Source organism: Hippocampus guttulatus, chromosome 1 (genome assembly GCF_054856545.1).
Source record: "Hippocampus guttulatus isolate MCC_2025c chromosome 1, RoL_Hgut_1.0, whole genome shotgun sequence".
Classification (NCBI taxonomy): domain Eukaryota; kingdom Metazoa; phylum Chordata; class Actinopteri; order Syngnathiformes; family Syngnathidae; genus Hippocampus; species Hippocampus guttulatus.
In genome coordinates this window covers 36516237-36543405 of record NC_141261.1, presented here as the reverse complement: position 1 = coordinate 36543405, position 27169 = coordinate 36516237, and the positions used below count along the sequence as shown (strand labels likewise).

Genomic DNA, 27169 nt, shown 5'->3' with positions numbered 1-27169 from the left:
AGGTATTTCCTGCTTACTGTGATTACGATCACCTTTGGTGCCCCCTCACCCCCACCACTTTCAGGACCCCTCCAGAAGACATGTCAACATCAAAAGAGGAACTGTTATCTTTAGTTTCCGTGTTGCAGCTATTGAGGGACTGCGCTTTACTATGAGTACTACTGATCCCAGTCTCTTTCCTGAACATCAGTTTGCACACTTAAAACAACGTATGTAGTGTTGAGCCCTGCGATTGGCTGGCAACTGATTCGGGGTGTCCCCGCCTACTGCCCGAAGACGGCTGGGATAGGCTCCAGCACCCCCCGCGACCCTAGTGAGGATCAAGCGGTTTGGAAAATGGATGTAGTGTTGAATCTTATCTTCTTCCTCCTTGGTTGATTAACGGTCCCCCAAGCGTCCTCTGTTGTTCCCCCGCACCTTGGGTAGGTCCCTGATTGCTGTTAAGCCCCCCTGGGAAGAACTCTCATCTCAGGATGTATGCACAGCGGGGTTCTGGAACTTGCCATCACACCAAATGGTGGGTAGTGGTGGTTTGGTCTCGCCTCACCACTCCCAACTTCTTCCAGCCAGACCGGGTCAGATGTCATGTTACTTTCTTTGTTTCCGGGATTTGCATGAGAGGCGTACCTCCCCGCCTCTCATTATCATATTGTCTCTATATAATCTCATGACTGTATTTTCTCAACGCTCTTCTGACGAGATCTGAGACTCTCAGGAGTCCGAATCGATTCGTAAACTGCAGAAAAGAAAATTAAACTCTTCAAGGTACTGTACATCGACTCCAGCCTTTATTTAGTTAACCAACATCCTCATCATCCGAAATTAATGAACACGCGGAGGAAGAGAAAGGCCGCTCTTCCTCCAACAGTACACTGAAAAAACCCCATAAGAGGTTGCACCGGTGCCACCAGCCTTTCGAGGGGTGCAGGAAAAAGGTGTTTCTTCATTCCATTGTACTAAATGTTTAATATTTGCAACAATTTCGTCCCAAGAAATGGGTGAACCTATAAAACTACGGTGTTGAATGCGACGCAGAGGGAAAAATGGCTGCACCTAACTTTTGTGCTAATATACCAAAGAAAAGTTGGGCGCACAAGACCAACCAGTGCAAAAAGTTTGTCTCGAGACCTGTGATGGATGGCTTGACATCCATCCATCCATCCATTTTCCGAACCGCTTAATCCTCACTAGGGTCGCGGGGGATGCTGGAGCCTATCCCAGCTGTCTTCGGGCAGTAGGCGGGGGACACCCTGAATCGGTTGCCAGCCAATCGCAGGGATGGCTTGACAATGATTTGCAAATTCTTTTAACCTATAGAGTATTCAATTGAATACACCAAATATAAGATATTTAATGTTCATACTGTGATTTGCCCCGTCCCCCAAATAGTCACTCATTTTGAATTTGATGCCTGCAACACAATCCAAAAAAAGCTGCGACAGGGGCACGTTTACCACGGTGTTACAACTCCTTTCTTTTTAGAAACATTCAATAAGTGTTTGGTAATTGGGGACATGAATTGTTGAAGCTTTGTCGGTGGAATTCTTTCCCTTTCTTGCTTGATGTACAATTTCAGTTGCTCAACAGTCGAGCGGTCTGCATTTTGTCCGTATTTTGTTCAGGTTTCAACTTCTTTGGAATTGGAGATTGTACAAATGCGCTAATGGGTTAAACTGCAATTGGTAGCATATTCACAGGTCATCTGGGCTGAGGTTTCAAACCTTTAACCTTAGTGTCAGTGGCACAGATGATCAGATACTGATTGTCATGCATGGGGCTGGCCTTTCCGGAAAGATTCGTGCTGTGAGGAGTTGCGTGGCCTTCTCTTCAGACTTCAGCTCCTGTTCTGTTATCTGGGGATTGAAGAGGATGGGATCACTAAGTACAATGGTATACTGTATTTGGGTAAAGGAGCTTCAAACTTCAAGCAATATAGCATGTCTTATTGTGACGACTGGTTTTGAAACAGAATAAAGTCTTACCATAATTGGAATATACCCTAAAATCTCTAGATGGCGAAGTTTGACAGCCAGCAGACCTCGGGGTTGAGATGTCCCAAAGCAGAAAGCAGAGGAAGGCGGACAAAGAACTGCCATTCTAAAACAGTGATAAAAGGGTTTCTAAAACTTAAGAGGTACATTCGGAAGAAGGGTAGTCACAGGTCAGTCACTCATTTAAAGTCTCTAACAAGCTGCTCTCTTGGACATCTTGGAGCTGACACCTTATCCCACTGGAGGGTTAGTCTGGTCACCACGGCCTCCATTGTTGGGGTGGCCGACCAGAGTTGTGGTTGTGAGGTGGTCGTTGGGGCGCTAATAACTGAACACGTTGCTGGCCACAGGAGTTAGGGATGTCAAGTGGCAACTGTGAAGACCTCAATTCTAAAGCAGCCCATTAATCGGCTGAAATTAGTCCGTTTTTTAATTGGCAGAAATTGGACATGGGGAGGGGGGGCTCCCAATAGATTATTTTCATCCACATTACAACCAAAAACAAAGATAATGATAATAACACAAGCTCCTCGGTGGCAGCGCGGTGGAGGTGGCGAGATCCGCCTGGAGTTCTTCAAGGTTCTGGATAACGTGGGTCATTGCATTGACAATATGCACAGTACATTGCCTCCAGATGAGCAAACCGAGGTGATGACGTTTAAGAACGGGGACAGAAGGGTGTTCCAAGTACCCCAAAAGGTGCAAATTCAAGTGTCAGGAAAAGTGACGTCTGGGCCTTTATGTTTAATAAACTCATGCCCTAGCATCACGACCTGGAATAAGCGGAAGCAGAATGGACAGTTTCACACACATATCTTACCTTTGTGCTGGTGTTTCTTCACTGGGGGTTTGGTTTGCCACAAGTTTGGTTATCATGCCATCTAACAGTCAATGCAAAAATATAAATAAATAAATACATAAAAAATTATTCCAGACTGAATTATGCTGTTAAGCAAGTACATCTGTATACATCAAATTAAGTACGTACATTATTTTCTCTCAGTGTTTATATGATTTATCATAACAGACGGCATCATATAAATGCATCTTTGATTACCTATGAAGTAGAAGTTCTCCACAACCACCATTTCCTGTAGCGCTACATCTGCTTGGTCGGACAACAACCTTCGCAGAAGCTGCGAGAGATGCTGATTGACGGGCGGACCGCTGGATGTCACTTCTCCCAGCATTGTTGCGGGGACACTCAGTGGCCGAGGGAGGACAGGCTGCTCAAGATGGAGGCATAGGTGCACTGTCTGAAACATTTGCTCCTGTCTCCTGAGATATATTGCTGCTGTAAAGAAAATTCAGATTAATTATTATTATATGTGGGGGGGGGGGGGGGGGGGGTTGTTTTTAAATTGCTGATTTAACAACTCGGGCCCAGACCTCTGCTACTCAGCTCCTCCAGGGTGGGACCCTGGAGGAGTTTCTCCAGTGGCAAGGATGGGAAGTGGCCAAGAAGGCACAGACAAGAACAAGCCTTTAACAGTTCGTAACTAGATATCCTGGGCAGGTAGAAGTCCAGAGTTTTGCTGAGACTCTGCAGAAACCTGGAGCAACACACCAGAGCATCAGCTTTGTGAAAGTCGTACACAGCTAAACGTCTGTTGTTGTGTATTGGCTGAGAAATCAAAGTGTAATAAAAGAACATACTGCTCTCTGTTATGCTGCACGCAATAGTTGAGGGACGCGTACACATTGAGGACACAGAGAAGGTCTTTAAGACTCAGAGTATCTGGATTGGTGATGACTCTTTGGACAAATGCCGCCATCAGTGGAGTGGGACAAAAGGCAAGGCTCTCAAACACTGAGAGGAAGAGGACAACCTGGAGTGAAGTGAGAAGAATGAGGGAAGATGTGATTACATTTTAAGCACGACCACAAACATCTCGACCATTGCCATTTTGAGCTGAACTGTCTGATGGATCAAATCTGACTGACAAGTTTGTTTTACCTTATGTGAGTATCGTTACGAGCTGAGAAAGGAATATAAACAGTGGCCTCGCGGTTCAAAACTAAGTTTTTCCATCGTAAGCCATTCGGAACAAAGTTCACTTAAACATTTAAAAAATATTGGGAGCACCTAATTACTAAAACAAAACAATAAACTTCAAACAGCAACAATAAAAAACGTTATCATGTCAGAAATCAACCAAAGGGCATTACCTCCTTTTGGCTCCATATGTCGAATGTGGAGGCAATGTAGTCCGAGATGCCAGTGAGCAGGCTAAAGTCTCTATAGCGCAGCTCTCGACATGCCAACAGCACTTTTAACAGTCGGTTAAATGGGACTCCATGGAGATTATCTGTACAAATCACAAGCGAGTACAACAGGTCGGTCAAAAGCAAGATGTTGAATTTTTATGATTAATATGAGTTCACTGGAATGAAATGAAATGAAATTAACACTTGATCATACCAGTAATTCTCTGACTGCAGATATCCAGCAGCGGTTTGGAATAGAAGCCCATCTTGGCCATGGTGGAGATCATATACTGTGCGTTGGGAAGGGTGAACCGCTCTATCATCGATAAGGCCTTTTGCTGAAAGTTCAATTGATTCGGGTTAATGTTTGGTGCTAAAAATTAACATGGCAAACATGTGCAGGGCATTTATTAAGGGGTGCGGGGGAATTCGTCAAAGCTACCTGGATCTGTGTGAAAAAGTAATTGTCCCCGTGGTTAAACCGTGAATTACCTTGGCCTAATCGGAACGCTGAGTTGATTTTCACAGACCATCCCCAAGCTTAACTACTACCGTCAGAGCCTGTTCAATCAAGGGACACATTGCTTCAACGACGGCAAGGGGTTGGCTCGCAGCCTTGATCAAGTCAGGGAACCTTATTTTAAAGGTTTGCCGACCCGGTCAGATGTTTTTTAGACACGTCACAAGGAGGCAGTGACAGCTCAGACGAAGGCTGAAGTGACAGCCGAAACTGACAGCTCTTCGCTAAAAAAAAGACCATTGTCCGATAAGAAAGAAACTTTAAACCTGTTTCAACTAATAAGAAGGCAAGATGAACATCATAGTGCTACCCATCACCATGTTTTTTTCCAATCTAAAAACCTTCGCTACACCGCCAACCCCCCAGCAGAGTCGCCGAGTGAACCCAAAGTGTGTACGAGTCAACTGAGAGCCGCCTTCTACGCCACCAACACAAGCCTCTTCACCTCTCTCAGAAGGCAAGATTGATGAATGTTAATTACTGTATAAAGTTTTATAATTAAAGATTTATGTAAATACGTGTACTGTTGTAATGTTTATCTCAAATATGTGGACCCCAATATTTTGTGGGGGGATAAGGACCAGGCCAGCCTGCAAATAGCAAAATACTGCAGATAAGTGGCAGCTATACAAATATGCATTGAGGGGAAAACAATTCAATCTAAAAAAACTGCTGATAAACATTCAATATGTATTTTCCGCAAATTTAAGGATGAAAGAGCGAGAGGGACGGGCAGCAGAGAGAACATTCTACCCCTCCCCCTGCTACCCTCAATCACAAATTCAAAAAAATGTTGAAAGAAAAATCTGTGAATATGTGAATCAAGAGGTGCTGAACCGCAAGTTTGTAGAGGTCCATAAACAGTACACGAGTAAATGCAGTAAGTGAACAAGTTATTTCAATAAATATTTGCGCCATTTTTTGATCGGATCATCATAGTTTTTCTTTTTAACTGAATGGAATGGATTAGTGATCACCACCCCCAAAAAAAGATTGTGTAAAGTCTAGTTTTTGAGTAATCTTATCAGCAAAAAAAAAAAAGAACGAATAGTTGTTTTTGGATGCAATCACAGATTTAAAAAAAGGGAGAGAGAACACAAACAGTATCTTTCACAAGACTGAATAACAACAGATTTGTGTAAATTCAGCTTTCAATCTCAAGGTAGAAGCAGGGGGAAAGATACCTCAAGTTTCCGTTTGAGGTCAAGCGACATATCTTTCCCCAAGAGGCGCATCACGGTCTGGAGCGCCACGACATTCTTTATCCTGGGAAGGTGCTCCTCAACCACCAGCCTGTAGCATAAAAAAACAAAGCGACATGATCTGGAATGGTACAGTTTAAACACAAAAGAGCACAATATTGTTTTAATACCAAACCACACTCATACACGACTTAATAAGGCTGACCTCAAGCCGTGTTTCAGTGCATCAACATTGGGGGTGCTCTCCATATGTGCCAGACAGGAGGCCAAAATGGATAGACTCTTCTCATCAAAGTCATTCAACTTCTCCTGTCAGTGAACAACAAGTAAACAATTATGGAATGAAATGAAGGAGAATAAACAAAGGTTAGCATGATGTTTATGTACCTGACAGGCACGGAGATACAGCTGGATCACACGGCTCCTTTGAGGCACACCGAGATTCACCATAGCCAACAGAGAGTATGCCATGTCTTCACATTGCATGGACCCTACATTGGCCATGATGTTTTGCAACAGCTGGTCAAATGCAGGATGCTCGAACATCAGCTGCAGCTCACATCGCCTCTGCTCATCCGACATCTTCTTGATGCTGGCCCACATATGTGTGAGGCAGTTGCTCAGTTGTTGAGGGGTGGGCGCATGTTGTTGGCTGAGGTCAAGCACATCTGATGGAGAGCCACAGTGCAGCAGGAGCTCAAAGAAAGGGGACCCACTCTGACTCTGGCCTAAGGGGTGGTGTATCTCATCCAGAACTAAGGACTCCGCCACTGGGGTCGGGCCAACGTTAGTTTCTTCTGATCCCAAATTGGCATCCTGCGAATGGAACCTCACGGAACTCTTTAAACTAGAACGCCGCCATGAATTGATTTGCCGAGTGCCAAGAGTGTGTGCCAACCGTTGTTTGGAGGAACATGAGTTCTTGCCCGAAATTGCCACTACAGAGCTGCAGTATTTGACCGAAAAGATGCAGGAGCGTAGAGACTGCCTCATGACCTCTTGCGTCAACCACAGAGACATTGTCCACCAAGATTGTGAGTGCGTTCAAAAAATCAGGACACGGTTACTAATTACCGATGACATATTTTGCTTAGCCGAGTGATTCAACGTTCGTGTCGAACTGTCTACTGAAATTATCGCAAGGTCAGCAACGAGCAAAATGCCAGTGACTGCATGCTACATGCTAATGTTTACGAAACGACAAATAATAAGTCCACCATGTCATTGCCTTAAACTTAAGGTCATTTCATTTAACAGCGAACCGCCTGTACTTTAAATGTTAATAATGTTTTTAAAATTGTTATAGCTAATTTGCGTTCTCACATGCCTCATCGAGATGTGTGCACTGCTTGAATCGGTCCCCCTGGAAACGGAAACAGCTCGTTCTTGGTGTCCGAATACTTTATAACGATACATGAAAATACAACATATGTAAAGCAAAAGTAAGAATTTCTGCAAATTAAATGTTTGAATTTAATTATAAAGTTTTAAATTAATTTCAAAACCGTTATCACTATTTTAATGTAAATGTAAATTATTTTACGATCGCCATGTGTCGTTTCTACCGGTCTCATCCACTGTTGAACATCTCGTTACCGGGCAACGGGCAAACGAAAACGAAGTTTATTCAGCGTTGGAAACCATTCCATTATGTTGTGCGTTGCACCGCCTTCTGCCCGAGCAGCCAGAGTCGTCTAATGAAATGGCTAAATTTGTGTTGGCTGGTAAGTTGATGAATGTGACGTGCAAGTTTCAACCACAATCGTTAATTTATTTTATTGGGGGGTCATCTGAACAGCCAAGGGACGGCAACCCCAGACTAGAGATAACATTTTATTTGAGTTCTCCTTGTATTCATGAAATTAAAGCCTCATTTAAATTATCCAGTGAAACTAATACCTTCTTCATCTGTCCCTTCATGTTATGGTGTGGGGAACGTGCTGTCAACACAGGCACGGCTCCCAAGAGTTGTTTTTCTCCCGGTGCTTAAGGGGGCCCGGGGCTTGATCGATACAGTACATAGGAGGTGTAGGGTGGGCTGGGGAGAGGGGGATGGGGGGTATTTCCAAATATGTGATATATTTAAGAATACAGTATCAAATAAAATGCTGGAGGGCTTTACTGGGCCTATACAGATTTCTAAAGGTGCCAAAGTAGCCCTTATCCCCAGTGTAGCGTCATCCCTGTTATCATTTAGATAGTTATGTATCATGTAGGGCCCAACATTTAGCATTCCGTTTAACTTTCTTTGAGGTTGAATAGCTCGATAAATCTTGGAGCCAGATGTCGCACACCTGCGCTTTTTTTTGGGGGGGGGGGTATTTTATTTGACTGTTTAAAGGTCACCTTAATTTTTACATTTCGAATTAAATTTTAAAAACGAACAAAGTAATTTGAAATTAAATTTAATTCTTTTTATTTTCCAAAGTCACAGAGAGCCAGAGCAGGTGGATGAAAGCCACACGAGCCTCAGGAGCCACAGGTGGCAGACCTCTGTGATAGATAGACCAACTCAAAGTGGCTTTTTTTGTGAAGTGGAAGGAAGCCATTGAACAAAAAAGAAAAATCTGAAAATGTGGTGTTTGAAAGTATGTTCATCCCTCTCTGATAGGGGTGTCAAACTCATTTTTGTCATAGGCCACATCGTAGTTGTCAGTTTTTCCGCAAGGTTGAAAGAATAGGACTCAAGAAACGTAAATTCGGTCGGGATTGACAAAAAGTTGATTTACAAAAAAATTACAAGACCGGCAAAGTATAAAAAAGAATGCTGGTGCAACACCAAGAAAAAAACGAAACCACCAAAAACGCTTGCAAAAGGCAAGGACAAAAATATAACCGGAAATAGCTTGTCAATAAAGAGACAAGAAAACCCAAAACATGTTTGATATAAACCGTGACTATGAATTACAGCAAAAAAATACTTACATAGGTAGGTGCAAAAAACATGGCAAGAGAAAAAACATACAGCAACAACATGAGACATCTAGAAGATTCAACACTTTAAGAGTCGTGAGCAGTGCACCAAATTCTTGTTCTCGCCACTGTATACATAATATTTATTTTTCAAAAAAGGGGCATTGGTAACAAAAAATCCTAGCAATACAGGATTCCAAAGTTTTTAAAAGGGAAGACAAATTGTAATTTTGGTATTTTTGCAACAAACATGAAGTTGATTCACATCATTTGGTTTCGCGGGCAAATGATGTGTCAAGCCGCCAGGCCTTGAGTTTGACAGCGGTGCTCAAGTTGGAATCGGCTTAGTTACACGTTGATGTTTTCCCACAGGCAGAACGGACTGCCCATATTATGCCAAAGCAGAACTTTTAGCTGACCGATTGGCGCGTTCTTTGCCAAATTTCCGCATTCACAAGATCTCGATCCTCCCAGATGAATGGAAGGTAAACATAACCATTTTCCTATGTTAAATAGTACGTTTTTGGCATCTTATTGACAACTCACCGGTCTCCAGGATTGGCTACAAGACACTTGCATGAAAAATGGCTGGAAACATGAAGAGTCCCCTCTGGTGTGGAGAGAATTGGTGCACCAAGGAGGCAAAGGCGTGTTCTTAGGGGGCTTTGATGACTTTTTAGAGCACTGTCAGGTCGGCCTCCTACTTTGTATTTGACACATTACCTGAGGATGTTGTGGAGCACGCTGTTTGTAAATAATAATAATAAATGCGTCATGCACTGTTCCTTACCGCCAGAATTACTACAACATCACATCAGACATGTCTGAAGAAATGATGCAGAGTATTGCAGAAGAAAACCTTGAGACCAAGATCACCCTGATTTTGGAGGCACATCATCGTGCCAGTCTCATCCAACCCCTTCACATATGGATCAGCAGGTGAAAAGTACATACAAGACGTGGTGCTAATGTGTTTGGTGCGTCCAACTCATTGGCCTGATTTGTACTCGCCCAGCGCTCTAAACCCAACCTGCAACATGCTGATCCCCAGTCTGCTGTCCACCGAGGTGCTCTCCCAAGCATCTGCCATAAGTCTTCACCTCCTGGATGTGGAAGGCAATGAGGAGGAACTAGAGTCACTGAAGATGGAGACGGAAGATCTGGCTTTGCCTCTACTCCATCAGGCAGATAATCTTAATTCTCTTTTCCTTTTCATATGTACAGTATATGTATATATACATCGTCTTTTATCGACGCGATCCACGCCGCAAGTGTAGTACAAACAAACAATCTGTCTCGACGTATGGACAGGTGACCATTCACACAGATCTCAAAGACGCTTTCCAGAAAGCTGAGATCATCCTCCTGTTGGATGACCACTGGTCCGGAGGAAACGATGCCACGGATGTGGAGCAACAACAGACGATAAAAGCGCTGGCAGCCCTGTACGCTGAATATGGGCGCTTGATTGAGGAGAGGGCCAATGGGGACGTGAAGGTGATTGTGTCCGGCGGCTCGCTTGTGAACCTCAGATGCTCACTTCTACTGAAAGCGTGCTCACTTGACAGCCGTCGCTTTGTTGCCGTCGCAACTCAGCTGGAGAATGAAGCCAGAGCCGCCATCGCCAACAAGCTCCGAGTGAGGACTTCAGGTAGCCACGCCGCTTACATGTTTTGCGCACTCGCTTGTCAGCATTCCAAGCATCTTTGTGGTGTTCCGCTTCAGAGGTGACAGACGTCATTGTGTGGGGAGATGTTGGAGACAGCTTCTACATAGATCTGCAGAGGGCAAATGTTTTTAATTATGATGGACCAATCAAAGGGCCGCCCTTCTTTTCCCATCCAGTGCTCGAGATTATCTACGACAGGTCAGTGAGCAAACCAACAGTATATACTCACCGGAAAAGGAAGCTATTCTGCCACAGAAATGTTTGGATCATTCCAGAACAGGAGGACATTTAGGCACCCAACATTTGAGAAAAAAACGACCATTTCTTTTGGGTTTTTTTCTTCCTTTTTTTCTGTAACGTTACCTGGATAAAAAACGGTTAAACCCATCGTATAATTTGATTCGTATCATCACCAGTCCGCATTTTACGTGATAATTTGCTCTATTTGGCACAACTTTGTTACAAATAGTTAAACATCTGAAATGCCTCTATCAAAATATTGCTAAATAAATCCTTCACAATTAAAGATTTTTTTTAAGACCAATTTAATTTTAGTACCGTATTACTCTAATTACAATGTAATGGTAGGCTTTTCTTGTCACGTTTTGCGAGGTGGTAGAGAAGTTGGAGGACCCCAAAAAGCAGGGAGGCAGGAGGAGCAGGCTGGGCTGAACAAAATGACCAACAGGTGTGCCACTGCAGGAGGAGCCCTACAGTGCCACCTGTTGGTCACAAACAGAACCACCCTAAAATTTCTCCCTCAAGCGTAAATGCTAGCTGCTATGCCAAGTGGTCAAGAACAAACTTAGCTTTACTGTGTATAAAAAGTCTGCACACCCTAGTCAAGTGCCAGGTTTTTGTGAGACAAAAGGGAAAAAAAATCCACTACCATGGCCGATAACCTGACATAAATTAGAGCAGTGGTGGCCAACCCGCGGCTCGGGAGCCGCATGAGGCTCTTTGGCTGGCTCAATGCGGCTCTCGGGCTTTCACACAATTGTGGAAAACGCCTCGGCGATGGCGCTGCCATTCAAACAACGGTGCTTAATACACAGAACGTACTGCGTCAGCCAATCAGCAATCCCGTTATTTGATTGACATAGAGGGCAACCAATCAGATAACTGAATCACCACTCATCCACAGACAACGGCGCTAAGTGCTAAATGCTAAGCTAGTCAGCGAATTACTTCTGTTTTTAAGGCAGGGGTGCCCCAATACGTCGATCGCAATCGACCAAGAGCCAGCGGACGGGTCCCAAGTCGACCGCGAGCGGTGAGAACAAGAAATGGGGAAAAAAAGATGTGTTTTTGTCACTTTCTGTTTCATTTATGTTCAGGCTCGTCGTCTGTTGCTCGTCGTGGCGTGCATGCAAATATGCGCGAGTGCACGGTCGTGTGTGTGTGTGTGTGTGTGTGTGTTCATATGCTTGCACGTGCGCGATCGGGTTGATAGTGGGAGGTTGGTCGCTCCAAAAGTCGATCTTTGGGCAAAAAAGTGTGTGTGTGTGTGTGTGTGCGCGCGCGCGGGTGCATGCGTGTGTGACTCTTTGCAGTAACACAGTAAAAAATTTGGCTCTTAGGCTCTGACTGGTTGGCCATCCCTGAATTAGAGCCATGTAAAAATTGTGTGGTGGCCCGGTGGTCCAGTGGTTAGTGTGTTGACCTCACAGTGCAGAGGTTCAATTCCAACTCCGGCCTCTCTGTGTAGAGTTTGCATGTTCTCCCCGGGCTTGCGTGGGTTTTCTCTGGGTACTCCAGTTTTCCCCCACATTCCAAAAGCATGTACGCATGGCAGGCTGATTGAACACTTTAAATTGTCCCTAGGTGTGAGCGTGAACGTGGATGCTTGTTCGTCTCTGTGTGCCCTGCGATTGGCTGGCAATTGGTTCAGGGTGTCCCCCGCCTACTGCCTGAAGACGGCTGGGATACCCTCCAGCAGCCCCTGCGACACTTGTGAGGATAAGCAGGTTGGAAAATGGATGGTTGAATGAATACGATTTGTATATGTGGTTGCATAAGTGTGCACCCCCTTTCTAACTGGAAATGTGGTTGTGTTCAAAATTAACCAATCACAATTAACTATATGTTTCATGGGAATCAGCACACACCTGCCACCATATAAAGTGCCTTCACTTAGCCCTAAATAGGTTTTTTTTTTTTTTTTTTTTTGCTTTTACCAAAGGCCTCATTGTGTCAACGTTGACTGTTTTTTGGAACCATTCAGGCTTCCGGCCATTTTGAGTAAGACTCCATTTCCAGTTGCCAAAAAAAAAAAAAGGCCCACAACCTGATGCTGCCACTACCATGCCTCATTCTAGGTATAGGTGTTTTTTTTTCTTTTTTTTGGTTAGGGTGGGGGGGGGGTGATGAACAGTTTCATCAGATCTTAAAACAAATAAAAATGTAGCCAGGCTTTGATGATTTTCTTTGTAAGATCAGACTTCCGTCCTGCCAGTCTATCCGATAGTCCAACCTTATGGACTAAACGGTCTGTACTAGCCAGAAATTCCTGGAGCTCCTTCAATCTTGCTGTTGGCCTCTTTGAAAACTCCCTGACCAGTTTTTTTCATCTTGTCATCAGTTTTGAAGAGACGTTCAGTTTTTGATACATAGTACATTTTGTAGAGTACATAGTATTCAAAAAAGACTTTATTTAGTTCCAGTCTAAATTTACACTTTACACAAGTAAAAAATTCAGAGTAAATGTTACTCAAGGTAATAGATTAATCGTAATCCAAACACTTCAAACCAACTTTTATTTGATGACAACATAAATTACTCACCCATATTTTTACACCAATGACAGCCTCATGTGTGTGTGAAGAGACTTTGATCCATTCTGAAGATTATTCCTGCTTTAGTACACTGAAAAAATGCAGTGATATTTACTAACCCACAAACACAAAAAACTTTCTACACTCATAAATACAAAGTAATTTCTACAAAGATAATTTTTGAATCAGTTTTATTTGCTCAGTCTTAGTTTATTGAAAATAAAAAAGTCACTCAAGGGTTGAGGAACATACTCACAACCTCGCGATGAGGAAACAGCTATTCTACCACCTGAGCCATTCATGCCTACTCAAGAGTTAATAAATTGCCCGTGCCAGGCGGAATACTTGTGTAAGTTGGGTTCGTAGTTTTTGAATGGATGGCTCTACATTGAGAATGGGCAAAAGGAGAGATGGACTTCGTTTGAACGCAGCTTTTATTTTTCCAATGTCTGCACCCCCGAACGAACGAACGAGAACACACCTCCTTGCGGCTACTCAAACACTTCCTGCTTTCCTTCAGCCAATCAGACCATATCAACATAAACTTGTTTCAGCAATTATTAAACGGAATATAATTTAAGTAATCCTAACACAAAAGAATAGAATGTTCAAACATAAAATGACAATAATTAACAATTTAACAAAAGCCTACACTTGTACCTCCAAAAGGAGGCAGACCAAAGTATTTGGGGCCTCCATTTGGAGCCACCAGCAATATAAAAACTCAGAGTAGCAATGGCATGGCTCATGTGGTAGACTTACCGTAGGTCAATCCATAGTCAATTAATTTTCCTCTAGATCAGAATTGAAACTCAAATTAATTGTATGTGGGGGCTGCTGGAGATAGCGTCTAGGTGTGGCTAAAAAATGTCATTTCTCAAAAAAGGGATTAAAATTTGCACCAAAAAAAAAGTACAAACAATTCAATCATCTCAATCTTTTATTAACAACATTTCAGAACATTAACGGTTCTTCTGAATATGAGCAAGATTTGCAACCCAGTTCACGCTTCCCCTGGTACTTTGCATGCTCCTCAACTTGTCTAGTTGAGTAATGGCATGGTTTCTCGAGCACAGCAGGATTTCTCGGGTGCATTGAACACATATCAGGGTGTCCCTGTGCTCAAGAACAATAACAGGAAAATCCCAAAAACAAAACCATATATTTTTTTCCTGGAAATTGGCTGTTTCTGTCACCAATCGTTATCTTCACGGAACGTTTTGAAAAATACATGACTCTGTATCTTTTCCTTCCACTTTGTGTTACTTTAGAATTCTGTTTTGCCAAAAACTGTCATGAGCCTGAGCTATAGTAGCCCCATAAATGATTAAAACAAACATATACACACACACACACACACACACACACACCAAACAGCCAGAGAAACATGAGAGTTAAAATTGTGGGAGGTCACATTAACATTAAACTTAAATGTCAAGAACGGACATTCCTCCCAGTCAAAAACAGTGCTGGTATACCCATGCTGCCGAGAAGGCGCAACCACCAAGCACCGAGTCTCCTCCTTGATGAATGTCGTGGCCAAAAAATGCTGAAAAAAGTCCACATCAGGTCCACACGACGTAACAACAAACACAAAGTGACAAAACAAACACAAAAACAAAAAAAAAGCAAGGCTCATGAGAGCACTTGCCGACGGCTGGGCCACAACATCTAATCATGAGGGTCGCAAATGGTGTTCGAGACCCCCGCTAGATGGCTAACAATGTTTTAGTAACAGGGCTGTGCGGTATGTTGAGAGACAACTTCAGAGCATAATTACCATTTAAACTGTACGGCATGACAAAAATGTTTTCACAATTACAAATAAGACAATGAAAATTCTGACAATGAAAGTCAGAAAAAGACGATTTAAAACTGATTTAGTCCGTTCCATGTGATATATAAATTATTCATTAGAGGGAAAAAACATATTAAGGAGGTACAAAAAAGCAATTTTACAGAATATTTAGTCATCGCATTTACTTCAAGTACTTACATTTCGTCTCTTTTCATGTTTGTGTAGTCTCTACGGGGATTATTTGAAATTTCATGGGACAGAGAAAATATTGCTCTGTTTAGTGTTGCACTGGTAATTGGCAGTGGCGGTAAACTGCTCTTTTGCATTTGATTGACAGAGTCCCATATCTCGAAAATTTAAATGACTGGATTAAATCATCAAAACATGAACATGTTGGACACATGCATTGATTTCTCAGTTTATCCCCACTTTTAGTTTCCCCCTTCACCTGACTCTAACAACAATCTAATTTGGCCCTTGAGCACAAGCTGCCCACCTGGCGTACCTGATCAAGTGGCAACCATCCAAGAGGTGTCAAACAGCACTCAACTCAACTCAATTGTATTTATAGAGCACTTTCAAACAGCCATCGCTGCATACAAAGTGTTGTACATGGAGCAATTTAACATATACAACAAGAATGGCCCACTCAGCATTCCACCATGCACCCTCTGCCTAAAAGCCACTGACCACCTTCTTTGTTTAGGGAATGGGTTGAGGGCGACTTCCAAGACATCGTGCGTTCTCAGCGGGCAGCCGTAGTCTCAAAGACCTGTCGCGGAGCGGACATGTCGACTGCTAATGGGATCCTCACTCTCCTAAAGGCATGGAATGGGACCTTGACTCCCAGTCAGGTGTTCTCTGTGGGAGTCTCGTGCACAGGTGAAACATTAAAAAGGGGGTGGGGGACTTCTAATGTGCATCACATACATTTAGAACATTTGGGCAACTTGCAGACCATTACGAACTCCCCGGCGACGTCATCCTTTCAGTGCCAGTGACGTTCACAGACGGCCAGTGGTCGGTTGTGTCGGACGTGACTGTTGGAGATGATCTGAAGCAGAAACTTCACCTTTTTGCAAGTAATCTCAGGCAAGCAATTTGGCTGAGATACCTTTTTTTGTGCGTCCTGAAACCTGCAGCACCCCTAACATCATGTATGATGGATTTCCTTCACAGGAAAAAAATGGATACAGAGAAACCCAGTACAGAGGTCAACCAGGAGCCCAGTACAGAGGTCAACCAGGAACCCAGTACAGAGGTCTACCAAGAGCCTGATCAAAACTTTGACAAATCCATGGAAAACCAGGCCACCTTAGATACGCTTTAGTGCACAGGTGTCAAAGTCAAGGCTCGGGGGCCAGCTCTGGCCCGCCATATCATTTAATGTGGCCCGAGAAAGCAAATCAAGCATGTCAAGTTCCATGCTTGCTTAAGTCTGGACCAAAATTTCAAATGGTCATATGTAATCCACAATAACAGTCATTATCATTGACTTGTGATTTTAAAATAAGTTATCCATCAATTTGTTGTATGTAATATGTGGAGGGGACTAAACATTTATACGGTTTCCCAAAATTCATAACGGCCCTCCCAAGAGAAACCGTGACTCCAATGTGGCCCGCGACAAAAATGAGTTTGACACCCCCGCTTTAGTGCATCGTGCTTTTCAGTTTGTTCTTTTATTCTTTCTTTCTCATGCAATGTTAAAGTGTAATTCAGTACAATAAACCTCCTTGCCTGGCCAAACGCATCTCTTGCTTTTGATAGTCTCAAAATGTAAAAGACCAAACTGAGTACTTTATGCAAAACCAAAGAGCCTAGAAAATATAGTCTTGAAGTGAACAGTTCAACAAGTGCCCTTTTTATAGTTCAAGAAGCAATCTGGTAAGCACACTACCAACCACCAAACACAAATTAGGCTGCTAACCGCTAAATATGTGATCAACTGTCTGTCATTTACAGTTGGCATGTATTGAAAATGAGGACGTACCAAACATGTCTTCCCCTCATTGGAAAATAATAAAGTGAATTTTACCTGAAACATTCAACTGTATCCCCCCCTCCCCCATTGTGCAGCGTGTTGTTCTACATGCAGAATATTGCGGAACATATAAATTCCGTAGGTATTTATTTTTGTAATCATTTCTGCAATATACACAAGGAGGCTGGTAAAGTCGGGAGTTAGTACAAATACAGTTCACGAGGACAAGTGGGGAAATGAACACAACGCTAAAAGCCAATTTATACACCCTGCCCCCTGAGAATTGGATACTGAGCGGTGAAAGCAAAAACGTCCAACTCAAAACATTGCAATTGAACATGGGTTAGTACATGTGTAATGCATGGCATGCAATGTACTTGTCGTGGTTAGTTGCTAAAGATGGACGACAACAAGAACTCAATCTCACCTGTAGCAATGACATGTGGCATAACAATAGATTCCACTCGCTAATATTAAGTCAAGACCAGGCATCAACCACAGAGAAAAGCGCTTTAAGTCATTTGTGGGTGTGTGGGTAAAAATCTTCTTTTCAACACCCAACACTTGTCAAAGTTAACGTTTCCAGGCAACAAGTGAAAGCGCAACTATGACCCCAATGTGCTCAATTAAACCAAGCAGATATTTTTTTCTGCTTTACTCATTAGAATTTGGGCAGAGCTCCAAACATTAAAAGGGTGCAAGAAATGTTTGAATTCACCCTCGGCTGAATATACCATCTAACAGTTGAATGAAATCATTTAGAGTACATACTCATGCTTTGGAATCCTAATCTCTGTAACAACATCTGGACAAACATCTGCTTCTGACAGCAGGTTGACTCACCCCGGGGAATTTGCTTACAAAGCAAATTTGTACGCTTTTGAGGCCAGATGTAAAATGCTGACACAGCTGAAGCTTTGATAAACCTTTGGGCTGTACTGCTTCGTATGATGTCATTGTAATGGACAAATTAAAAACAAAACACATTGGACTGAGGGGTGGGGGGCAAAGGGAAAGCTATGACTAGTGTTGATGCTGCGGAGCTCTGGAGGCTCCCCCCGCCAGCAGTCTTTCAGGGCTGTGGTCCAGCCCCTCATCTGCCTGCTCAAGTTCACTTTGGTCCAGAAGCTCAAAATCCTCTTCTTCGGTAGCAACCAGTGTATCATCGTGTATGTCATCAGCAGTGACGCTTTCTGTGGTTATGGTTTCCAGGTCCTCGTCGGGCCCCGGCACTGCCATTGTTGGGTGGGCGGAGGTCTCCATAACGCCTGGGGGGGATTCATGAGGGAGGAACTCGGCCAGGACAGGCTCCTCGCTGGCCTCACTCGAGCGTAGCAACGCTGACAAAGTGTTTTGTACCACAGAGGAGATGGCTGTGCTCACAATCTCCTCACTTAGGGCCTCAAGTGACCGCTGCGTGCCCTGGGAAACAGCAGCTGCCTCCCCCTCTCCTCTCTGACCCGCTGCTCCTTCCCCTGTGGCCGGCAATACACCCACCTCGCCACTAGGTGGTCTCCCGTTGCCGTTGAAATGAGTGTTCACAAAGTGCAGTGGGGACGCAAGGTGCTGGATGAGGAGGCTGGCGGGGCTCAACGCTTCGGCCTCTGCGGGAGCGCTCGCCTGGGATCTGTCACCTTGCAACGGAAAGCGGAGGAGGTTGTGCTCCAAGGACGGAAACTCCTCAACGGAGGGAAACTCGGGGAGATCCCGTAGATAGGACTCTTCTGGCTCGCTGTGTACACTCTGTTGATCCAGGTCTGAACAGAGGTGACATAGAACAATATTTGAAGGACATTACTGTGTTCCCAAGGATCACACCTATTTTTTTTTTTTGTCTCCGTGTGTTTTCGCGTGAACCCGGCCAGGCCTCTCAGCCTTCCTCTAATGGGAGAGGCTAGTTCGATATTAGCAGATTTCCAAATGTAACTTTGATGCAAACCTACATTTACCTTCCGAGACATCCGTCAGTTGGGGGGTCGTGGCTCTGGAAACTGAGAAGCCGCCGCTCTCCAATATGGAAGCCTCCTCGTCAGACAACTCTGAGTCGGTGATGGCCATCGCCAGGGCCGTAGTCCTCACATCCACCTGAGCAAGACAACCACAATGAGAAACAATGTGTTGCTTCTGCAATCTCAAGGAATGACTCTTTCAAATATTCTCCACCTGTGAACGGCTTCCCATATCTGACTATTTCCCGAGCGGCCACAAAACATAGTGGCCGCTCGGTAGTGAAATTTGCAGACTTCATCCACTTCTCGAATTGATTTTTCCTCGGCCTCCTGCATCAGTTGCGAAATAGCATTTTTTCCCCCTCACTTCTCCCTCCGGACATTTTTCAGCAGAGGCTGTGTGTTTCGTTTTGGAAATGTCTTTCTACGTTTGACTTGTAACCGTTGGCCGTTTTTTCACCACAAATTAGGCATATTGTACTGGTAAATGCAAATGAATCTACCCAGGCATGATTAAATGTTCTATTTTCTTCAGATATTTTTATTTTCTTAGATTTCTCCATTTTTGGCCATCCTGTGGTTGAAAGTTTAGCTAAATGTACAGTGTTTTGCCAGGCTGTTGGAGAGAGCAACGAAAAATAATACAATATAGAAATCATTTTAATATTTCGGGATCACAATTATATGAAGAAACAAACATAAATATAATACTTTGTTCAGACATTGTGCAGTTTTGGAGTTGCTGGGCTTTCCGGCATGACGCCTGTATTTTCTCAAATCTATCTGCCGACACGTCAAGTGCTCGCAAGCGTCTCTGAAGCAGGCGAATGCTGATCACTGAAATTGCACAAGGTCTGAAGAAAGAAGTTGTGGTGTCGGGAGGCCAAATAACATGGCCAAACTGTAGCCAAACAAAATATGATCTTAACAGGATATTAACAACACAACACTAGTTCGTACAACTCACTATACTGTAGTTTCCATGACCTCTCCTTCCTTTTTCATGTCATTAGTATTTTTTAGAGAAACACTGCCACCTAGTGTATAGTCAGAGAACACAACAGAAGTAATACTGTACACATTTTTGAGATACACACTTCAATCAGACCGTGATCATTTATTTTCCCAAGCAACGCAGAGCCGCAATGGAAGGATAAACGAGCCGTGGGTTGCCGACCCCTGCTCTAAGCTGTCCATATCGTAGGCGTGGATGTGAGTGTAAATGAGTTAGTGTAAATGTGAGATTGGCGGGCAACCAGCCCAGTCAGAGGTTCGGTTTCCCGAATCAGGCATCATATCTCAGAGTACAAATAAAGATGTATTTTATTGTATTTAAAACATAGAGGACAATACTCATGACAGTTTAAGCTTGTTAAGGCCTAAAGTTGAGAAACTTAAAATTTTACACACGCACACACACACCCACGGGCACATAAATAAATGTTTTGAAAGTTGCTTTTTGGAAAAATTGTCGCTACCCATGGCTCTACTCAGGTTAAGGTAGCAAAAGCTACACTATAGCACAGAGGTGGGCAAACTACGGCCCGCGGGCCAAATCCGGCCCGTTGGTCTTTTTAATCCGGCCCGCCGAAGGTTGGTACACAATTAAGGTTCGATGTCAACGACTGCATTCATTTCATTTGGACTTGTAATGACAGGCATTTCAACGCCAGGTGGCACAGTTACTTGAAGTTGCAGAGCATAGGGAGGAAGGGGGAGACGATACAGAAGCCCGCAGTAGCGCCAAGTCAAGCAAATCCTGTTCGATACGACGGAATAATGTACTCTTAAAGTCTGAAAAACGTGCCAAAAAAGGCAAAATACTGCTTTTTAAATAAAGAAATCCAATTAATATTATGTCGAATTTAATTCACCCTTTTGATCCGGCCCTCCATAATATTTTCTGGCTCTCATGTGGCCCTATGCAAAAAATAATTGCCCACCCCTAGAGTCTAGCAGAATGAGACAAAACCACACTCTCAAAGGGGAGTAAATTAAAGCAGTGCGTAACAAGTGGATGTTAAGTCTCCTGCAGGGGTCGTCTTGAAATCCCCATTTGATGTTATGTTCCTTTCACTCAGACCAAATAGAAGGGAAAAGCAAACTTGGATGGGCCACGGGAAGGGCTACAGACATGACATGGTTCTTGAATTGAGTTCACGGAGGGCCATACCGTTGGGGCAAAACAGGAGAGCTCCTCCTCACTTTCACTCTCAGTTTCAGCTCTGGGCTCGTCGCCCTCCTCTACCTCCTTCTTTACCTCTGCATAGACAAACAAGTGTTTTCAAAGGTCAATCTTGGGACATAGAACTGCCACAAACAACAGCCGCACAGCGCGACAGATTTGTAGAGACTGTTTGCAACGGATGACGCTCACTCCTCTTGTCATGCTTGCGACGCTCCGTTTCTCCCTTCATGCTGTAGTCCAGTTTCATGAGGATGGGCTCCAGCCCAGTGTACATCCTTTGGATCAATTCGTGGTACACCACCAGTGGCCACAGAATTACACTAAGACCTGAAGGAATTCAAAGCGAGGGAAATTAGTGCTGCATTGCAGGCCCAATGAATAAAACAATTGTTAATGTCATTAAACATGGAATGGAATCTCAAAGAAAACGTGACTCACCTATAATATAAGAGATCATGATTCCTGGAACGTAATGGCCGACAACCGCGAGCGCCACGCAGCCGCTGCACATCATTGCACAGAACTGGGAAAAAAATGAATTCAATAAAAACAAATCACATTATCAGTGATCGTGTCTTCAAGCTGCAAAGAGTAGACAGAAGTGAAAGAGCAACAGCTCCGCAGGTGCATGGCATGTCTGTCACCTCACAGAGGATAAAAATCATACGAAACTGCAGTGAAACTCCTCTACAACGAAATCATGTTTGCAGCAAGAAATTTTTCACAACAGGGGGTTTTCACTGTAGCAAATTTGATCTCAGATGTAAATACACACACAAACGCATGTGTACTCTTTATTTTTATTCCAATAGTGCATAATTATGAGCACACACTTATTTGACACTTCATATAGTCACTGTAGAAAGAAAAAAAAGGGAAAGAAATTGCGAAATTTACGATCAGCATTCACTTTCACTTACATCAATTTCTTGGATAATGTATTTTATTTTGATTCCTTCGTCTTTCATTTAGATCACTTTTACCCTCTCTTCCAGCGTCAGAGCGCTTCTTGTCTTAGCTGCTTGACATCCAAAGGTCCGTTTTGTAGCCATTTTAGCAATGCAAAGTTCATGCTGCGTCTGAATCTAACAATAACAAATACTTCCTGGACCCGGTGGCTTTTCTTTCCACCATCTCACTGTCTCTAACTCGACCTCCCCTCGATCGCCACCCAAGACAGCGTTGCTCAGCTGATGTCATGCAATGAACTTTTAAAGCCAGCCACGGGACGCTTCATAGTCCTCGATGGCCATAGTTAGCGCAATAGAACTCGCCATCTCTCTAATTAGCGCTCCAGTTAGCGTAAGGTTTTTAGCATGATAACAAGTAAAGCATTCCAGGAAACGTTCGTTTATTTGACTGTCCGTCCAGCCACAAGCAATTTACTCTGAGCAGCTAATCGGATGCGTTCCACTCTATCTTCTATGGATCTAGCTACAGTATCTACATACATAGATAGTGAGCTCCCTCTTGGCCAATCGGAGGCCAGGATAATGCTCTGTAAGCCAATGGCAGAGCAGCTATGAGTATATTGCGTTCAGGAAACTCGGAGCTGTAAACGAAATAAAATTGTTCACTATTCCAGTAAAACTCATGCTATTCGAGTAACTTACATGTCGCCATTTCGTATCGAATGAGAGTAAATAGCGGCGCGGACAGAGTTATTCCATAGTATCGAGCAGGACTTGGTTGTGTTTGTGCCACTGCGTGCTTCTGTATGGCTTCTGGGTTCTGGGTAGTGGAAATTCCAGTGTTATGAATGGATCGTTAATGTAACATCGTAGTCGAAATTTTAATTAAAGATTAAAGATATCCTTTATTTGTCCCACACTGGGGAAATTTACAAATGCATAGGGTTTTAGTCCGGGTGAAGGAATTTCCGTTTGAAAGAACTCCGTAGATGGGAATATTTACTGTAAACCAGTTTGGTGGTTGCTGTTGCCGTTTACGAACTAAGCAGTAGAGGTCACTGTTGGATTACACTTCGTTGTAGTGAATTTCTTCTCGAGGCAAAAGCAGAGAAAAAGATTTCGTATAAGCAAGGGGGGGGGGGGTTCGTTGTATTGGGGGCAGGAAAGTGGGAATGGTGTTAATGCATGATTTTTTTCACATTAGGGGTATTTTCGCCCATGTAGGTTTCGTTGTAGAGGAGTTTCACTGTATGAGTGTTAGTTATTACAAAAAAACAAAACAAAACAAAAAAATAAAATAAAATAAAACCCCACCTACGGTCCATTCCAATGAGAGCAATACCCATAGTGTGTTTTACCTTGCCGTGATTCTGTCGTTTGTACTGCAGTGTCTCGTGCAGGACCAGACAACACGTCAAGTAACTTTCCGCCAAGTGGTGACTGAGCTCAGGAACGCTGAGCAGACGCTGCTTTGTGCTCATCGATTCACTGCACGCGCGCGCGCACACACACACACACGTAACAGTGAGAGGGAGACAAGATTTCTCTCCGGGTGGTGTTTAAAATGCATTCTGATATTCCTTGTTCATGTTGCAACAGATAATACAAGAACACGAACACACACCAACACACGCACACCCACACACACACGCACGCACACACGGATAATCAGTAGCACAAAATGATTTCCATTCCACATACCTCTGAATGGGGGAAACCTCTACCCGTGGAACTGGAGGAGACAGGAAAAAAACAAGGTTAGATTTGAACATGTTGAAATTGCGATCCAATACAATATACTGTACAGCAACGGCAATCAATACACCAAAATAGTATTCAGAAGGAACCTTTAGGAAACTTTGTATCAGTAGATTGTACAGCTCTACCTTATCTATTATAGGGTGAGTGTAAACATGGGAATGCTCGGTTCATGAAGGGCATTCAATGAACAGCATAAAAATACAGGATGTATACATACCAGTGGAGTAAAGACTCAGCTATTACGTTGACGTATCAGTTTTATTCCTACCATCCAACTACAACGACCTGTCCTCATTAAGTTAGCCTTTGGATGGAATTTATGGATCAAAGATCAATTTCAAAGGTAACACTTCATACCTGTGTGTGTGTATTTTTTTTGTAAGCAGTTTCAATGATAAAGATGTTTAAACGTTACTCGATCCAGCTGATCTGTCTGTGACTTCTTCGCCTCACGCCAGCAGACAAGAGAATAGCATGGTGGATGGCAGAAGCTAAACTAAGCTTATCAAGCCACCATTATGTCCCAACACTTGCCTTTTGCAATGACGACAAATGTTCCAAATAAGCCACTTGCTATTTCGCCAACAACTCACTAAGGCGCCATATGGGATTTTACACGACGGCAATGCCAACCGTCCAGTGTTTGCAGTGTACCCGTTACAGCAGCAAACTGATACATAAAAATAAAAAAATAAAATCTGTAGATTCATTGAAGAATAGTTGGTCACACTGGACCCTTTACTAAACATTAGTGCACTATTTGTTTATTGCAATGAGAGTCGCAGCAGGTTCAACCACTGTTCATTCAACACGCAGATATGTTGGTTGCACGTTATTTTAGATATTAATGTTGTATTTATTCCTCGGTTTAAGGGGAAAAAAACTGCAGAAGAAGCAGGTAAGCCAACTGTTAATTCAACCTGAAAAGATGTTGGTTGCACTTTTCAATTCAATGATTATTATACTCAAACATAGGGTGAATGCATTTGTCATTCATTTTTGTTTAGTTTCTATATCCATAATTATCATTATTTTACATGATACGCTTACAAAAAACAACAGTAATGTAGGAAACTTCCCCTGTACTTTCCAATAAGCAGGTGTTTCACAGTCACACCGGTTGAATTTTTGGCTAAAAGTAGGGGCTGGACTCACTGCAAAATTCCTGATTTGCACTTCCAATTGGATTTGTACCTTAATATGACAGATTTAAAGGTGGTTGAGGGGAGGGTGGTGGAATTAATAAAATTTGCCCTAAATAGTAAATAAAGAAAACTTATATTGCACTTTGCCTACACCATACAGTGCCTTAAGAGTTTTACAAAGCCCGACATTAAATTTGATAACTTATTAATGCAATCAGCAGACGCAATGCTGCCACATTGTTCTAACGATGCAATATCCATCCATTTTCCGATCCACTTATCCTCACAAGGGTCACGGGGCGTGCTGGAGCCTATCCCAGCCGTCTTCGGGCAGTCGGCGGGGGACAGCCTGAACCGGTTGCCAGCCAATCGCAGGGCACACACAGATGAATAACCATCCACGCTCACACTCACACCGAGGGACAATTTTGAGTGTTCATTCAGCTTGCCATGCATGTTTTTGGAATGTGGAAGGAAACCGGAGTACCCGGAGAAAATCCAAGCAGGCCCGAGGAGAACATTCAAACTCCACACAGGGAGGCCGGAGCTGGAATTGAACCCGGTACCTCTGCATTGTGAGGTCGACGCGCCGAGTAACCACTGGATGAGGATGAGGAGAGAGGAGCGTCGCCGCGGAGTGCGGTTGGGTATTCGGAACTGAGAGTCGCCGTTTGGAATTGAAAAGGATTTATGTTGGACAGGAGAAGTGAACCAATCTTTTTTCGTCAATGGACGCTACACCTTCTTGTTTACTTTCAAACTTAGCTTTTCGCAAAGTGTGCACATTTTCAGCATGACGTCTCTGATCCACTGATGAAAAGACACTTTCTCTCCTCTTTCATCTACAACTGCTTCAATCAACAAAGAGTATGCAGGATAAGTGGTAAAGATTGCATGACTGTCTGTGTTTTATGTTATGTGTTGTGTTATATTATTTTATGTCTTTGGCATCCAAATATCAACTTTGATTGTGACTTTACAGCTGCAGCAGCTGGACACTTTGCATTGGAATGAAACTTTTCCATACATCGTGTATTACCATTACGCTGTGGTAACATGTTTTCCCACATTCACAGGGATTAACTGGAGCAGCAAAATTGGATACGAAAATGTTCAATTTTGAGGATAACATTCAGAAACATGAATGCTTCTTTTTACTAGTCATGGTGAGCAACTTGGGCTTCCATCTCTCCAGCAGCATCAGCCCCAGAAGGGACACACTCAACAGGAATAGCGGGCGCAGGGAAGTGTACGACAGGAGCCTGTGAAGGGCACACAATGAGCACATTAGCAACTTGTGTGCCTCATTGCAAACCTGGCATGAATGACAACACACAGAGCGCCTCTTCCATGTAATTTTTTACAAAGTATCCTCAGCATCTCGCCTCGTTGCTCAGTGCCAATTGCCAAACTATCAGTGACAGCTGATATTTGACAAGGCCCGCTCATCAAGTTGAACGCCTTTAAAAACAACCGAACTGACTGTATCAGCACAAATATACTTGGTTGATTTAATCGGCGCACTCGTGTAGAAGCAGTTCAACTACTGTCACACTTGTAACGCGGCGGTGTCGACACTTCCAACGAAGCCGTGCTAGCATTCGGCTAAAGGTGGGATTAACCGTTTTATCCTGCCATTCACATCCTGACTGACGTCGAGCTCGCACATCTCTGCAACATTCACGAGCTGCCAGCGAAGTGACAGTCAACACGTCTAGAAGTGCCTCGACGAGGCCTTACCAGAATAACGTGTTTAGCGTGAGCGCGACCGATATGCTGTACAGCGGCCTCTCCCACACCAGCAGCCGCTGAAGCCACAGCAGCTCAGGCTCGTACGGCGACAACCAGTCTTGAAGGCGCTCCCGCAGTCGCTCGAGCTCCGGGTTCCCTTCGCCGCAAGTGTGCTCCGACGTGCCGGCGGGAAACAGGGCCTCCAGGGCCACCGAAGAGAATGTAACGGAGGGGCGTTTTGGTGACTCTTCGGAGCTCGCCATGTTTCTTTGCGCCACTTTGTTGTGTTGTTTTGGCGATCACTGGGTGTATGGCGAGATCTGGGTCAAGCAAAATATTCCAAAGAAATACATCCCCCTGCTGAGACTTTCAAAATAAAATAAATAACCAGGCCCTCGAGACTATAAAGTCTCGAGTTACACAAT

At 43.6% G+C, this 27169-nt stretch overlaps 3 protein-coding genes across 5 annotated transcripts; 1 reads left to right on the top strand and 2 right to left on the bottom strand.

The window, feature by feature from the left end:
- Positions 1 to 766: 766 nt before the first annotated feature.
- fastkd2 (FAST kinase domains 2) lies at positions 767 to 7277 on the bottom strand. Of its 2 annotated transcripts, none has more exons than XM_086128723.1 (11): positions 6309 to 7277; positions 6127 to 6230; positions 5904 to 6012; positions 4414 to 4537; positions 4161 to 4300; positions 3648 to 3820; positions 3381 to 3544; positions 3049 to 3285; positions 2812 to 2872; positions 1983 to 2097; positions 767 to 1853 (listed from the first exon to the last, which is right to left on the bottom strand). In XM_086128723.1, the coding sequence occupies exons 1-11, from the start codon at positions 6939 to 6941 to the stop codon at positions 1752 to 1754; spliced, it is 1962 nt and encodes a 653-aa protein (XP_085984849.1). In that variant the 5' UTR covers positions 6942 to 7277; the 3' UTR covers positions 767 to 1751. The 2 variants fall into 2 exon arrangements, with proteins under 2 accessions (XP_085984849.1, XP_085984857.1); XM_086128731.1 differs by having other exon boundaries at positions 3049 to 3282.
- A 240-nt stretch (positions 7278 to 7517) lies between these two features.
- mdh1b (malate dehydrogenase 1B, NAD (soluble)) lies at positions 7518 to 16632 on the top strand. The gene is made up of 10 exons (XM_086128710.1): positions 7518 to 7645; positions 9207 to 9319; positions 9391 to 9525; positions 9631 to 9773; positions 9850 to 10018; positions 10146 to 10485; positions 10560 to 10701; positions 15782 to 15957; positions 16032 to 16167; positions 16255 to 16632. The coding sequence occupies exons 1-10, from the start codon at positions 7624 to 7626 to the stop codon at positions 16403 to 16405; spliced, it is 1527 nt and encodes a 508-aa protein (XP_085984836.1). The 5' UTR covers positions 7518 to 7623; the 3' UTR covers positions 16406 to 16632.
- Positions 16633 to 16726: 94 nt separating this feature from the next.
- Positions 16727 to 27137, bottom strand: retreg2 (reticulophagy regulator family member 2). Of its 2 annotated transcripts, none has more exons than XM_086128689.1 (9): positions 26754 to 27137; positions 26172 to 26275; positions 23809 to 23839; positions 23466 to 23595; positions 21635 to 21719; positions 21386 to 21523; positions 21182 to 21270; positions 19003 to 19144; positions 16727 to 18816 (listed from the first exon to the last, which is right to left on the bottom strand). In XM_086128689.1, exons 1-9 carry the CDS (start codon positions 27005 to 27007, stop codon positions 18083 to 18085), a joined length of 1707 nt encoding a protein of 568 aa, XP_085984815.1. In that variant the 5' UTR covers positions 27008 to 27137; the 3' UTR covers positions 16727 to 18082. The 2 variants fall into 2 exon arrangements, with proteins under 2 accessions (XP_085984815.1, XP_085984823.1); XM_086128697.1 differs by having other exon boundaries at positions 19009 to 19144; positions 26754 to 27124.
- Positions 27138 to 27169: the final 32 nt, after the last annotated feature.